Source organism: Aquarana catesbeiana, linkage group LG02, assembly GCF_042186555.1.
Source record: "Aquarana catesbeiana isolate 2022-GZ linkage group LG02, ASM4218655v1, whole genome shotgun sequence".
Lineage (NCBI taxonomy): Eukaryota > Metazoa > Chordata > Amphibia > Anura > Ranidae > Aquarana > Aquarana catesbeiana.
Genome location: NC_133325.1, coordinates 803,930,278 through 803,944,671, shown reverse-complemented (window position 1 = coordinate 803,944,671; position 14,394 = coordinate 803,930,278). Strand labels below are relative to the sequence as shown.

The 14,394-nt window shown below is 41.1% G+C and overlaps 1 protein-coding gene across 1 annotated transcript in view; it reads right to left on the bottom strand.

Moving 5' to 3' along the window:
* Window positions 1-1,962: 1,962 nt before the first annotated feature.
* The window catches only part of LOC141130154 (uncharacterized), a 29,816-nt gene continuing 17,384 nt past the window's right edge, over window positions 1,963-14,394 (bottom strand). Inside the window, exons 2-5 of the mRNA XM_073618104.1 lie at window positions 13,302-13,613; window positions 7,998-8,255; window positions 3,926-4,047; window positions 1,963-2,905 (exon numbers count right to left, since the gene is read on the bottom strand). Of these exons, the coding sequence (XP_073474205.1) occupies window positions 2,891-2,905; window positions 3,926-4,047; window positions 7,998-8,255; window positions 13,302-13,613 (707 nt within the window). The 3' untranslated portion in view covers window positions 1,963-2,890. The remainder of the gene's footprint in view (window positions 2,906-3,925; window positions 4,048-7,997; window positions 8,256-13,301; window positions 13,614-14,394) is intronic.

Sequence of the window (14,394 nt, the reverse complement as noted above, 5' to 3'; positions counted from 1 at the left end):
GGATATGATCACCATGTATAAATACATAAGGGGGGATATGATCACCATGTATAAATACATAAGGGGGATATGATCTCCATGTATAAATATATATGGGGGGGATATGATCTCCATGTATAAATACATAAGGGGTATATGATCACTGTGTATAAATACATAAGGGGGGATATGATCTCCATGTATAAATACATAAGGGGGGATATGATCTCCATGTATAAATACATAAGGGGGGATATGATCTCCATGTATAAATACATAAGGGGGGGTATGATCTCCATGTATAAATACATAAGGGGTCCATATAGTGAACTTGGTGTTGAGTTATTCACTTTAAGGTCATCACAGAGGACAAGGGGACACTCTCTACGTCTAGAGGAAAAAAAGATTTAATCTCCAAATACGGAAAGGTCTCTTCACAGTTAAGAGCTGTCAAACTGTGGAATAGACTCCCTCCCTTCTGGCAAGCTCAGTAGATTGCTTTAAAAAAAGGCCTGGATTATTTCCTTAATGTACATAATATAACTGCGTAGTAACATTTATAGGTAAAGTCGATCCAGGGAAAATCCGATTGCCTCTCGGGGGATCAGGAATTTGTTCCCCTGCTGTAGAAAATTGGATCACACTTCGCTGTTTTTTTGGGGGGATTTTTTTGCCTTCCTCTGGATCAACTGTGGGTGAAGGATTGTGTATATGGGATTGTATTTTTTTAATTTTTGGTTGAACTAGATGGTCTTGTTTTTTTTTTTACCTGACTAACTATGTAACTATGTATCGGTACAGGTCCTATGTAGGTAAAATGAGTCCTGACACATACTGGCAATGGGGAAAACCATTAAGGATATTAATGAAATTGGATTCAAAATGGGCGGGTCCTAATAAAGCTTGCACAAGTAGATCTGTTTGCTGTTACAATGTACTAAAACACTGGAAAACGCCACACTGTATAATATGTCATAGATTTGTATGTATATTTTGTTACAATGTACTGTCTGTTCATAAAACCATTCCTAAGAAGTCATACATTTCTGTGGTATGAGTTTACCTTTCGAATGCTGAGTGTATGGCTGGTTTTATTTATTTATTTACAGTACCACCAGCATTAAAAAGGGGGCAGACTTGATGCATCACTCAGGTACTAATAAAGAATTTATAAAGAATTTTCATAGCTGTTCTTCCATCAACATTGCATGTAAGCTCATTCTATGCTAATGGGGCAAAATGAAATGTTCTCGGGCAATATTCTCTGCAGATCGAATGTTATTCTTGAGGGGAAAAAAACAAACAACAACAACAACCACTTCTCATCCAACGATGTACCCGTTTTTTTGTTTTTTTTTGTTTTTGTTTTTCATGGTGACACTGAACTACTCTAATGAGAGTATGTAAAAAAAAAAAAAAAAAAAAGAAAAATGTTAAAAAAGGGAAAAAATCTGAGGGGTGATCAGGGGATTTTTGTTTTTTATTGCTTATAACAGTGACGATCACTGCAGCAGTTTTAACTTTTATGAATGGCTTTCATTCATGGCAGCTTGCTTACTATTGTGATGCTGTGATTGGTTACAGCTAATCACATGGTACAGGGTGTTGTGATCGACTCAGGAACTTTGTGATAGCTGTGGGCCAATCACAGCATCACAATAGTAAGCTACATGTGATTGCTATGATTGGTCATACTGATCACATGATACCCCGGCTGGGTACCGAGCACCATGATCTGCTGTGTTCACCGGACACAGCAGTCATGGGACTGAGCGTCCCAGAGGGGTGCCAGTGTGCATGGGCTTAGCCTGGAGCTGCCAACTGCCTGCAGTAAATGTACTGTATAGGAGGGAGGAAATTCCTTAAAGCTTAACACCAGAAACATAAAAAAGACAGAAAATACAGCAACTCTGTAATCAATAATGAATTATTAAATATATTTTACTTTTAATACAGACAGTAAAAGTACATGAATGTGTCTTAAATTAGCCTCTTGCAGTCTACTGTACAGCTGAGCTCAGACTGCGAAAGAAAGAGGTAGGAAAAAGTGCTCCAAGGCCCTGTTCCCAGATGAGGGCTGGAGGACACCAAGACTGTGTTGATCAACTTTTCGTTTCAAACTTGACAATATGGAGGAGCACATGGATGGTGCACCCCAGCTCCATCTCTAATGGGAGCTCATGGAGGATATGATTGTGGAGTCCCAGAGGTAAGTCCCAGGCGCTGTAAGTGATAGCGAGAATTTGTTTGCAGATGTCCCGGTTAAGGGCTGGAGGACGCCAAGACTAGGTTGCTCAGCTTTTGGTTTCAAACTTGACATTATGAAGGAGAACATGGATGGTGCACCCCAGCTCCATCTTTAATGGGAGCTCATGGAGGATATGGTTGTGGAGTCCCAGAGGTAATCATGTAAGTCCCAGGCGCTGTAACGGAAACTGAGAATCGGTTTGCAGATGTCCCGGTTAAGGGCTTGGGGATGCCAAGACTAGGTTGTTCAGCTTTTGGTTTCAAACTTATGGAGGAGCACACCGAGGATGAGTCTCAGAGGCCATTATAAGAGTCCCAGGTGCCAGAAGTGAAACTGAAGATTGTTTTGAGGAAGTCCTGGAGAAGGGCTGTAGAATGTCCTTCTTGATGTGGACCCGGCTGGGACTGAGCTGTTGGTGATGCGGCTGTTATTACTAAAGGAAAGAACTTTGCTACATCAGATGTGTAACCTGGATGACTTTTTGGTGGAGAAGGAGCGTTGCCTTTCTTCTCAAGAAGTTCAATATTATTCCCTTGGTGCTGAGTCTGGACAGCGCAGAGATCCTTCTACAGTTAGTTAATGTAGTCATTCACACTAAGAAAAACCCTGTACATGAACTGGTGAGGGCCACTGATACCTCCACAGATATTTGTGGTCCTATGACTAGCTTTTGGAAGCCTGGAAGAGTGAGTGAGAAAAAAAAGAATATTATTCCTTCTGCCTATTGCCACATTTGTAAATAGTCATTGAAAATAGAAGGAAGGAGGAACCCAAGGGCCAGACGTAAGAGGCAAATCGGACCACACTGATTGAATAAAAATAAAAATGTTATTTATAAAACTAGAAATATAAAATATAGCACATAGAAACATGCCATTAAAGACGTGTATACACATATATACAAAATAAGGCCAACAAAGGCCTAATATTTCAGATAGGTTACATGATATCAAGTGAGTGAGCCCCTGTCGTCAACGTGTTTCGCTGATCCACTTCTTCAGGACAAACGAAAGGGGAAATGGAAGAAAAACAGGCCTCACTTGCCTGGGTCAAAATGTGCATGCGTAGGAGTCATAAGGGGGCAGCAGAGGAGGGCTGTATCACCAAAGGTGCAAAGCCAATTTACATAGGTGACATAGGTGACCAAGGGAGCTTGTCTGACAAGGGTTTATATAGGGTTTTTTTTTTAAACCAAGGGATGCCCTTAGGGACAGTCTCTGGCAATCTTAATGCTCTCCACTCTGATATATTACCATGGGATGGACATTGTGTGGCTCCTCCCTGTACTCCAGCGCCCGCCCAGGGAGACTCCTACGCATGCATATTTTGACCCAGGCAAGTGAGGCCTGTTTTTCTTCCATTTCCCCTTTCGTGTGTCCTGAATAAGTGAATCAGCGAAACGTGTTGGTGCACAGGGGCTCACTTACTTGATATCATGTAACCTATCTGAAATATTAGGCCTTTGTTGGCCATATTTTGTATATGTGTATACACGTTTTTACTGGTATGTTTCTACATGCTGTTTTCTATAGTTCTATGCTTATCAATAAAATTTGAATTTTATTCAATCAATGAGGTCCAATTTTCCTCCAAAGTCCGACCTTGGGTTCCTCCTTCCTTCTATTTTCAATTATTCCTTCTGCCTGACTCGCTTCTGCATGGTCTTAGAAAAATCCCCCTATAGAGAGAGAGACTTACCCTTCTCTGGAGGCGGTCATACACCATGATGGATGCTAGACCTGATATTAATATAAACACCAGAAGGACCCGACAAGGGAGCAACTGCTGATACAGGCGAATTCGAGGATCTGTGAGTGAAACTGGCAGGAGAATATCAGTTAGAAGAAAAGTCAACAAAAGCACTAAAATTAAGGTGGTTGTAAAGGCAGAAGGTGCATTCTATGCATTAAGATAAAAAAACCTTCTATATGTAGCAGCCCCCCCAGCCTCTCTAATTACTAACCTGAGCCCCATCTCTCTGCAGCGATGTCCACGAGTGTCTTAACTGTAGACATGTGCAATTCGTTTAGTTCCGAATTAGTTTTTTAACGAATTTCGACAAATTCGGTAATTTGGAAATATCCGAATTAATGAAAACCCATTTAACAAATTTTTCCGAATATTCGTAAATTCGAAAATTTCGAAAATCCGAACATAAGAAAAGATCTGAAAATTTGAAAGATTAACTAACTAACTAATAATAACTAACTATTAAATTATAGGTAAATTTGTAAATTCGAAAATTCGTAAATTCAGAAATTTGAAAATCTTAAAACCCGAAAATTTGAAAATCTTAAATAATAACTAACTTATAATAACTTAACAATTACTAGCTATTAAATTATAGATATTGGAATTTCCTTTCATATTTGGCTGTTAGTGAACGTAACAAATACAAATTTATCCGAAGTTACGAATGATCCGAAATAACGAATGCTGTATCTAAACAAATGGAAGGTAACAAATTAAAAATAATAAATAACAATAATAAAAACATTTTATTTTTATTATTAATTATTAATTTGTTACGTTCCATTCATTCAGATTCAGCATTCGTTATTTTGGATAATTCGTAAAAGAGGTTTAACCTTAAACTATGTAGAGGGTTCTTTACTGTAAGAGTGTCAAGGATGTGGAATTCCCTTCCACAGGCGGTGGACTTGATGGGTTGTGTCTTTTTTCAACCTCACCTACTATGTAACTATGTAACTATGTAACTTTGGATAAATTCGTATTCCTTACGTTCACTAAAAGCTAAATTTGGAAGGAAACTCCAATACCTATAATTTAATAGTTAGTTATTATTAGTTAGTTAGTTAATCTTTTGAATTTTCGGATCTTTTCTTATTTTCGGCTTTTCGAAATTTTCGAATTTACGAATTGTGATCGGAATGACCCGAAAAACAAAAAAACAAAACAAAACAAAAAAACAAATGAAACGAAAATGAACACATTTTTCGGCAGTGCACATGTCTACTTTGCTGTCCCAGACACTCCTCCTGATTGGCTGAGACACAGCAGCGGCGCCATTGGCTCCCGCGGCTGTCAATCATAATCAGTCAGCCAATCAGGGGAGAGAGGGAAAACATGTTTTACCCCAAATGGCTTCCAATATAGCAATGTTAGTAACTGCAGAAAACACCAAAAATCCAAGAGATTGATTGGACTAAAATTGCCACTCGGCCTACTGAAGATCTGTACCCATACTTGGTCACCCAACACATATTCTAAAGCGCTGTGCAAACTGTTGGCGCTATATAAATCCTGTACAATAATAATAATAATATCAGACTTAGGCCAGAATACCCCAACATTTCCAAACACTGCATGCAGGAGCAGAGCAGAGAATGCCCCTCTTGCTTGTCTTCATAGATCTCTCTTATTCTAATTGTCCTGTTAATGTTTTATCTGTGGGCAAAATCTGAAATATTTTTTTGTTGTTGTCAGTCAGTAACATTAGAGACATGCATGAAGATAAAATGTGTTTCATTTTATATTCCTTTGTTAAGGTAATTATTTTGTTTCATCAATCGTTATGTTAGAATCGTTTATTTTGGGAATTTGTTTTGTATATTCAGATTTGTTTTTTATATTCCCTATTTTCAAATTGATACAAAATTAATTTAAAAATGAATTTATAGGCTCAGCAATGCCAAGCTGCTGCTAACAAAGCAAACAGAATATTGGCATTAAAAGGGGGATCAACTCCAGAGATAAAACGATAATTCTCCCGCTCTACAAGACTCTGGTCCGGCCACACCTGGAGTATGCTGTCCAGTTCTGGGCACCAGTCCTCAGGAAGGATGTTCTGGAAATGGAGCGAGTACAAAGAAGGGCAACAAAGCTAATAAAGGGTTTGGAGGATCTTAGGTATGAGGAAAGGTTGTGAGCACTGAACTTATTCTCTCTGGAAAAGAGACGCTTGAGAGGGGATATGATTTCAATTTACAAATACTGTACTGGTGACCCTACAATAGGGAAGAAACGTTTTCATGGAAGGGAGTTTAACAAGACTCGTGGCCACTCATTAAAATTAGAAGAAAAAAGGTTTACTCTTAAACTACGTAGAGGATTCTTTACAGTAAGAGCGGCAAGGATGTGGAATTCCCTTCCACAGGCGGTGGTCTCAGCAGGGGGTATCAATGGTTTCAAAAAACTATTAGATAAGCACCTGAACGACCGCAACATACAGGGATATACAATGTAATACTGACATATAATCACACACATAGGTTGGACTTGATGGACTTGTGTTTTTTTTCAACCTCACCTACTATGTATGTAACTATGTAACTATGTCATTTTGAATTTGAAAGTGAATTCTTTTTCAAAATGGAAACATATTTCAATAAAAAACAATAAGGTATAAAAGTGAAATAAGATGATGATTCCTACTTAGGCTGCTTTATAAAAAAAGAATATAATAAAACAGAATAGAACAAAACATAATAGAAAATAAGTAGAAAAGAATAGAACAAAACAGAATAAAATAGAATAAACAAGAACATAATAGAATAGAAAAAAACATAAACTAGAATTAACCAGAATAGAAAAGAAAATAAAGTAATGGAAAAGAATAAAATAGAATGGAATAGAACAAAACAAAATGGACTATAATCGAAAAGAACAGAATAGAAAAAAAAATTATAGAATAAAAAAAAAGAATAGAATTGGTTAGAATAGAATAGAAAGAATAGAATATAATAAAATAGAATGACTATAGCTGTCTTACGAAATTCAAATCTTTTGTATTTTTCTCTATTCTATTCTTTTCTATTCTACCCTATTCTTTTCTATTCTATTTTACTCCATTATATTATTTTCTATTCAATTATTTTATTATATATTCCATTATTTTATTCCATGCTATCTTTTATTTTCTATTCAGTTTTTTCTTCTCTAGTCTTTTATTTTCTATTCAATCTTTTCTTCTCTATTCTTTTATTTTCTATTCAATTTTTTCTATTATATTATTTTATTTTCTATTCCATTATTTTATTCTATGCTATCCTTTTTTTTCTATTATATTTTTTCTTCTCTATTCTTTTATTTTCTATTCAATTTTTTTCTTCTCTATTCTTTTATTTTCTATTCTATTTTTTCTATTCTATTCTTTTATTTTCAATTCTATTATTTCTATTCTTTTTCTTAGCTATTCTATTCTGTTCTATTCTATTCTTTAAAACAGCCTAAGTAGGAATCATTATTCCATTTCACTTGTATACCTTACTGTAGTTATTGCAATATGTTTCCATTTCAAATTCTAATTCAAATTCATTCTGAAATTTAAATACATTTTCAAATTCAAATAATTTGATTCGTTATAATTTATTTTGGATTAGTTGAAATTCGGTATTATTGTGATCCAGAAATTCCGATACATCTGAATCGCCGAATAACGAAAATGTATTCCGAATTTAGATTCGTAATAAAAGGAACGCACATGTCTAGTAGCATTAACATGGCGTATTTCCTTCTCTGGAGTCTCCTATAACATAGTTTTTAATGCTAGTTGATCCTGCCAGTAGGGTTGATATTTTTTCCACTCCTCGTAGGAGGCCAGGCTGTCCCGTAAAAGCAACAGTTAGAGTTGGTTCAAACAGATAACCTTTTTTCCCAACTAGTGCTAGCTAGAGTTGGGCTTTAATGTTCAATTTGCCCATTTAAAGCTGAATACCAGTACACCTATTGGGGTGGAAGGGGGGTGCTGTGTTTTCCCGGGGTTCCACTTGAATCCCTCATCCCATCTCTGTTCACAAGCACTACTCACCATGCCGGTGGAGGGTCGTATTGAACATGGTATGATATAGGTGACAGCTGACGCTCTCTCCTTGCATCTCCTCTGTGATGGTCAGTCTGGATGTCTTGGTGAAGGTTCCATCCTCGTTCTCCATCAGGTCCTCCAGGGTTTGGTTACCCTCTGGCTGGACTCTCCAGGAAATGTTTAGATCTGGAGGGTAAAACCTCTCTGCCTGGCAGATCAGAAGATGATTCTCGGTGTCTTCTCTCAGGGTCATTGCTGGGGTTACTGGAAATGACATACTGGGATAGTTAATAGAACGCTAATAAATGAGACATTAACCACAAACATGTTACACTTCCCCTTTAAATCTGAAAAAAAAACAATCCAGTGCAAGCAAAAAAAAAAAAAAAACATTAAACGGGGTCTGATGCAAGGTCATAATCACATATAGACCAAGCTGGAAATCCACCAACCAGACCACTATAAGGTAAGAAAAATCATCTCCTCATCAATATCAGATTTATATTGTAGAAGAAGGGGACAACGAGCATAATCTAGTCAAATAAAACTTATTAAAAACACCAATGAGCACTTATAAAGGGAGAAATGTTCACAGCTAATAATAAAAAAAACTCCACCCTCCAGCATGCGTGATGCAGGCCCGGACTGGCCATAGGGCAGACCGGGCATTTGCCCGGTGGGCCGGTGGGCTGCATGTCTTGGACATGCAGAGTCGGCCGCGGGTTCTGACATGCAGGACCGGTGTTCTAACACCGGCCGCTGCTGTTGCGCCAGTGGCGTACTAAGTGGGGGGCGGGCCGCCAGTGACAGGCGCTTTGAGAACTGTAGTTGCGCTTTGCAGTGGGGTCTGGGTGCGTGGGAGCCTCGAAGCCACACTCGAATGACACCCGTCAGCACATCAGGGGGCCGGGACCTGCAACGATCCCCTTCACTCTGGCCTGATGGCCGCGGCTCTGATCAGTCTTGGCTCGGCTGTCTCACACAGTCGAGCAGAGTGAAGCCGCCTCCCCCTCCTCCTTTATGTCTACACAGGGGGAGGGGACCCGACAAGCAGTCCCACTCTGATCTGAGGTACATTATGGGTCTGAAGGGGGGGTCTGTGTTGTATGGGGGGTTCAGTATTGTAGGGGGATTCTGTATTGTAGGGAGGGGGTCTGCACTGTAGGGAGTGGGTCTGCACTGTAGGGAGGGGGTCTGCACTGTAGGGAGGGGGTCTGTACTGTAGGGGGATCTGTTTAACATGCAGGGGGTCCAGAACTGTTAGGGGGGTGTCTGTGTAACAAACAGGGGTCCAGAGGTGCGGGGTGCTGTGTAATGTAAAGGGGTCCAGGGGTGCAGGGTGCTGTGTAATGTAAAGGGGTCCAGAGGTACAAGGTGCTGGAACCCCACATTCCATCATCAACTGCTGCCACGAAGCACCACTGCCGAGCCCCCCCCCCCGGGCTGCTCAGTCTAAAATGTCTGGGCCTATTTTTTGTCCCAGTCCGGGCCTGGCGTGATGATGTCAGTCTGCCAAGCACCAGCCAATGCGTTTTGTCACAAGTGGACGTCATCAGTGGGCGATTCTTGACAGTTTCTTGATTCTTGACAGTTGCAGAGAAGGCCGGACAGGTGGTGGCGCCTCCTTAAGGTACCCTTTTGACCTTGCACCAGAGGCTTTAGGGTTATGGCTTTTTTGGTGTGGTGGTCATCACACGGAAAGTGATCATGCATGAATATTGTTTATACAGCATTATCGTCAGACGCAGTTCTTTTGCATTGCATGATTTTCTTTCACTATATTGTTTCATGCTTTTTTGCTTGTGCGGCACATTTCCTAAGGATTGTTTATTTTTTCACATTTCAAAGGGAAATGCAACTAATGCCGCATACACACGAGCGGACTTTACGGCAGACTTTGCCCGGCGGATGGGATTTCGTCGGGCAATTCAATGTGTGTGGGCTCCAGCAGACTTTGTTTTCTCAAAAGTTGGACGGACTTAGATTTGAAACATGTTTTAAATCTATCCGTCGAACTTGAGTCCGGTCAAAAAATCCGCTCGTCTGTATGCTAGTTCGACGGACAAAAAGCCACGCTAGGGCAGCTATTGGCTACTGGCTGTCAACTTCCTTGTTTTAGTCCGGTGAATGTCATCACGTACGAATTCGACAGACTTTGGTGGATTGTGTGTAGGCAAGTCTGTTCATTCGGAAGGTCCGTCATAAAGTCCGTTGAAAAGTCCGCCGGGCAAAGTCTGCCGTAAAGTCCGCTCGTGTGTACGTGGCATTATTCATGCTTAAAGCTTCTGATGGTATCTTGTATTCAGATATTTCTGTGAGTGCGGCTCCCATGTTATTGTCATCATTATCAATATTTTTCACATTTAACTGTTTTTTCCCCACATATTAGTATATACAGTATCTCAGAAAAGTAAGTACACCCCCCACATTTGTGTAAATCTTTTCTTCTATCTTTTCATGTGACAACACTGAAGAAATGACACTTTGCTACAATGTAAAGTAGTGAGTGTACAGCTTGTATAACAGTGTAAATTTGCTGTCCCCTCAAAATAACTCAACACACAGCCATTAATGTCTAAACCGCTGGCAACAAAAGTCAGTACACCCCTAAGTGAAAATGTCCAAATTGGGCCCAATTAGCCATTTTGCCTCCCCGATGTCATATGACACTTTAGGGTTACAAGATCTTAGGTGTGAATGGGGAGCAGGTGTGTTAAATTTGGTGTTATCGCTCTCACTCTCTCATACTGGTCACTGGAAGTTCAACATGGCACCTCATGGCAAAGAACTCTCTGAAGATCTGAAAAAAGAATTGTTACTCTACATAAAGATGGCCTAGGCTATAAGAAGATTGCCAAGACCCTGAAACTGAGCTGCAGTACAGTGGTCAAGACCATACAGGGGTTTAACAGGACAGGTTCCACTCAGAACAGGCCTCGCCATGGTCGACCAAAAAAGGTCACGTGCTCAGCATCATATCCAGAGGTTGTCTTTGGGAAAAAGATGTATGAGTGCTGCCAGCATTGCTGCAGAGGTTTAAAGGGTGGGGGGGGTCAGCCTGTCAGTGCTCAGACCATACACCGCACACTGCATCAAATTGGTCTGCATGGCTGTCATCCCAGAAGGAAGCCTCTTCTAAAGATGATGTACAAGAAAGCAAACAGTTTGCTGAAGACAAGCAGACTAAGGACATGGATTACTAGAACCATGTCCTGTGGTCTGATGAGAACAAGATAAACATATTTGGTTCAGATGGTGACAAGCGTGTGTGGGGGCAACCAGGTGAGGAGTACAAAGACAAGTGTCTCTTGCCTACAGTCAAGCATGGTGGTGGGAGTGTCATGGTCTGGGGCTGCATGAGTGCTGTCGACACTGGGGAGCTACAGTTCATTGAGGGAACCATGAATACCAACATGTACTGTGACATACTGAAGCAGAGCATGATCCCTCCCTTCAGAGACTGGACTGCAGGGCAGTATTCCAACATGATAATGACCCCAAACACACCTCCAAGACCCCCACTGCCTTGCTAAAGAAGCTGAGTGTAAAGATGATGGACTGGCCAAGCATGTCTCCAGACCTAAACCCTATTGAGCATTTGTGGGGCATCCTCAAACGGAAGGTGGAGGAGCACAAGGTCTCCAACATCCACCGGCTCTGTGATGTCATCATGGAGGAGTGGAAGAGGACTCCAGTGGCAACCTGTAAAGCTCTGGTGAACTTCATGCCCAAGAGAGATAAGGCAGTGCTGGAATATAATGGTGGTCACACAAAATTTTGACACTTTGGGCCCAATTTGGACATTTTCACTTAGGGGTGTACTCACTTTTGTTGCCAGTGGTTTAGACATTAATGGCTGTGTGTTGAGTTATTTTGAGGGGACAGCAAATTTACACTGTTATACAAGCTGTACACTCACTACTTTACATTGTAGACAAGTGTCATTTCTTCAGTGTTGTCACATGAAAAGATAGAAGAAAATATTTACAGAAATGTGAGGTGTGTATTCACTTTTTGAGATACTGTATAGTGTTACCTAGCACAGAGTTGTTCGCTTTGCAAATAGATGAAACCTAACAGAAGGTCCAATGTGGCACTGGATTAAATGGGTGATCACAAAGGTAATGCTGGATTTTTAAAATTTAAATTCAGTTTATTGCATTCAAACAATTCTACATAAAGAAAAAAGCACATGAATATACACAGAAATAATGAGTATGTGCAGTCAACTGGATACAGATATATAACCAGATCTTTTTTCTCCAAAAATAGATGCAGAAACTACTCCTTTTCCAAGTCACCCATTTGACTCCACCCCTACCCACCTATGAGCACAGTTCCTTGTTTCCACCCATACCCACCTCAGAGATCCGTTCCTTGGTTCCACCCATACCCACCTCCAAAGAAAATTTGTGTTCCACCCCTACCCACCTCTGAGCACAGTTCCTTGTTTCCACCCATACCCACCTCCGAGAACCGTTCCTTGGATCCACCCATACCCACCTCCAAACATTGTTTCTTTGTTCCACCCCTAACCACCTCTGAGCATCGTTCCTTGGTTCCACACAGTCATACCTTTGCCAGGGCATAGGCAGGATTCAGCCTGTATGTCCTCTCCACGGTCTTCTTTCCAGCCACCGATGTCATCCTATCAGGAGGTCAGGGGGCGGGAGAAGCTGCAGATCTGGACGGAGTGTGGGAGCTGCCCAACTTAGCATGTTAACAAGCAGGTGATTACCTTTTTGTTAATATGAAAGACCCCCATTCTCTTTCTCTTTGCAGATCTCCAGCTGCTCCCGCCCCCTGCCCTTCTCATAGGATGACATCATTGGCAGGGAAGCCGGGAGAGAACAGGCATGGCTGCACAGCAAGAGTTGAGCGGCAACCGCGGTCTGTGATAGCCCTCTCTAGGTCACGGTCGCAGCTCACCTTCTGCTGTTCGGCCCAGTCAACAGCCCATGGACCAGTATCGGACCATGGCCTGTGGATTGGGAACCCCTACCTTAAAGGATAAGTTCACCTTTTTGGAGCATGTCATGTCACATGTTCTACCTGTTTTTAGGGTAAGCTTTAATTTATCCCCTTCCCCAGCAACTCCTCTCAAGTCTCATGTTTATCTATCCTTGGTCCTCCAAGTTCCTACCTCCTGGTGGGAGTTTCACAGGTAAGTAATATGTATTCGTAGGTCATCTAAAGTATAATTGTACAAGAAGTTCAGTCCTCCTTAACATAAAGTCCCCCTAGATAAAGCATTGTCTTTTACATTATCAGATTATATCATTGTATTAGACTTTTAGATGGTCACCTCACCTGTCACCAGCAGATGCGTCCCATTGCCCTGGTAGGAATCTAGCATGATATCCAAGAATGAGCAGACATAAAGTCCTGAGTCTCTGGGAGTGACGGAGGAGATGGTTAGAGAGAGAGGTGTGACGGTGATTCTCGATGTGTTCACCAAGGCATTCTTGGGTCCATTCATGTGCCAGTAGTGATGTACAATCTGGAATTCTTTGGTGCTACTGATATTACAGGAGATCCAGGCAGTTTGACCCTCTGATAGGTAAAGCTCAGGAGGATGTTGGACCACTGTCACCGAGCTGCCTCCTGTGAGTGCTGATTGTCCTGTTATATGTGAAATAAAAAACTGTATCAGGGTTCAATGGGGTGTAATTTTTATCAATGAGTGTCCCTGTCTGGTCTGGGATAAGAGCCTTATCAGGGTCATACTCCTACATAGCCAGCGGCCACTCTCTCCTTTCAACCAATTGAGCTCCCAGCCCTCATTGACCAGCAGCAAGCGCCCCCCTCCAGCAATGCCCAGGCAATGGTTGGGTGAGGCCACCCAGCCTCATCTTTCCTGATAGGCTGAGCTGCTGTGGCACTCTATTTAACCACTTAAATACTGGGCACTTAAACCCCCTTCCTGCCCAAGTCACTTTTCAGCTTTCAGTGCTCTTGCATGTTGAATGACAATTGCCCGGTCATGCAGCACTGTACACAGATGACATTTTAATAATTTCTTTAACACAAATAGAGTTTTCTTTTTGTGATATTTAATCACCACTGGGGTTTTCATTTTTTGCTAAACAAACAAGAAAATTTTGAAAAAAAAGTTTTCTTCATTTCTGTAATACAAGTTTGCAAATAAGTATTTTTTTCTCTTCACTGATGGGCACTGATATAGCTGCAATGGTGGGCACTGATGAGGCTGCATTGATGGTCAATGATAAGGCTGCATTGATGGTCAATGATGAGGCTGCACTGATGGGCACCGATAGGTGGCATTAATGGGCACTGATGAGACTGCACTGATGGGCACTGATTGGCACTGATGAAGCTGCACTGATGATCACTGTTAGGCACTGATGAGGTAACACTGATGGGCACTAATGAGGCTGCATTG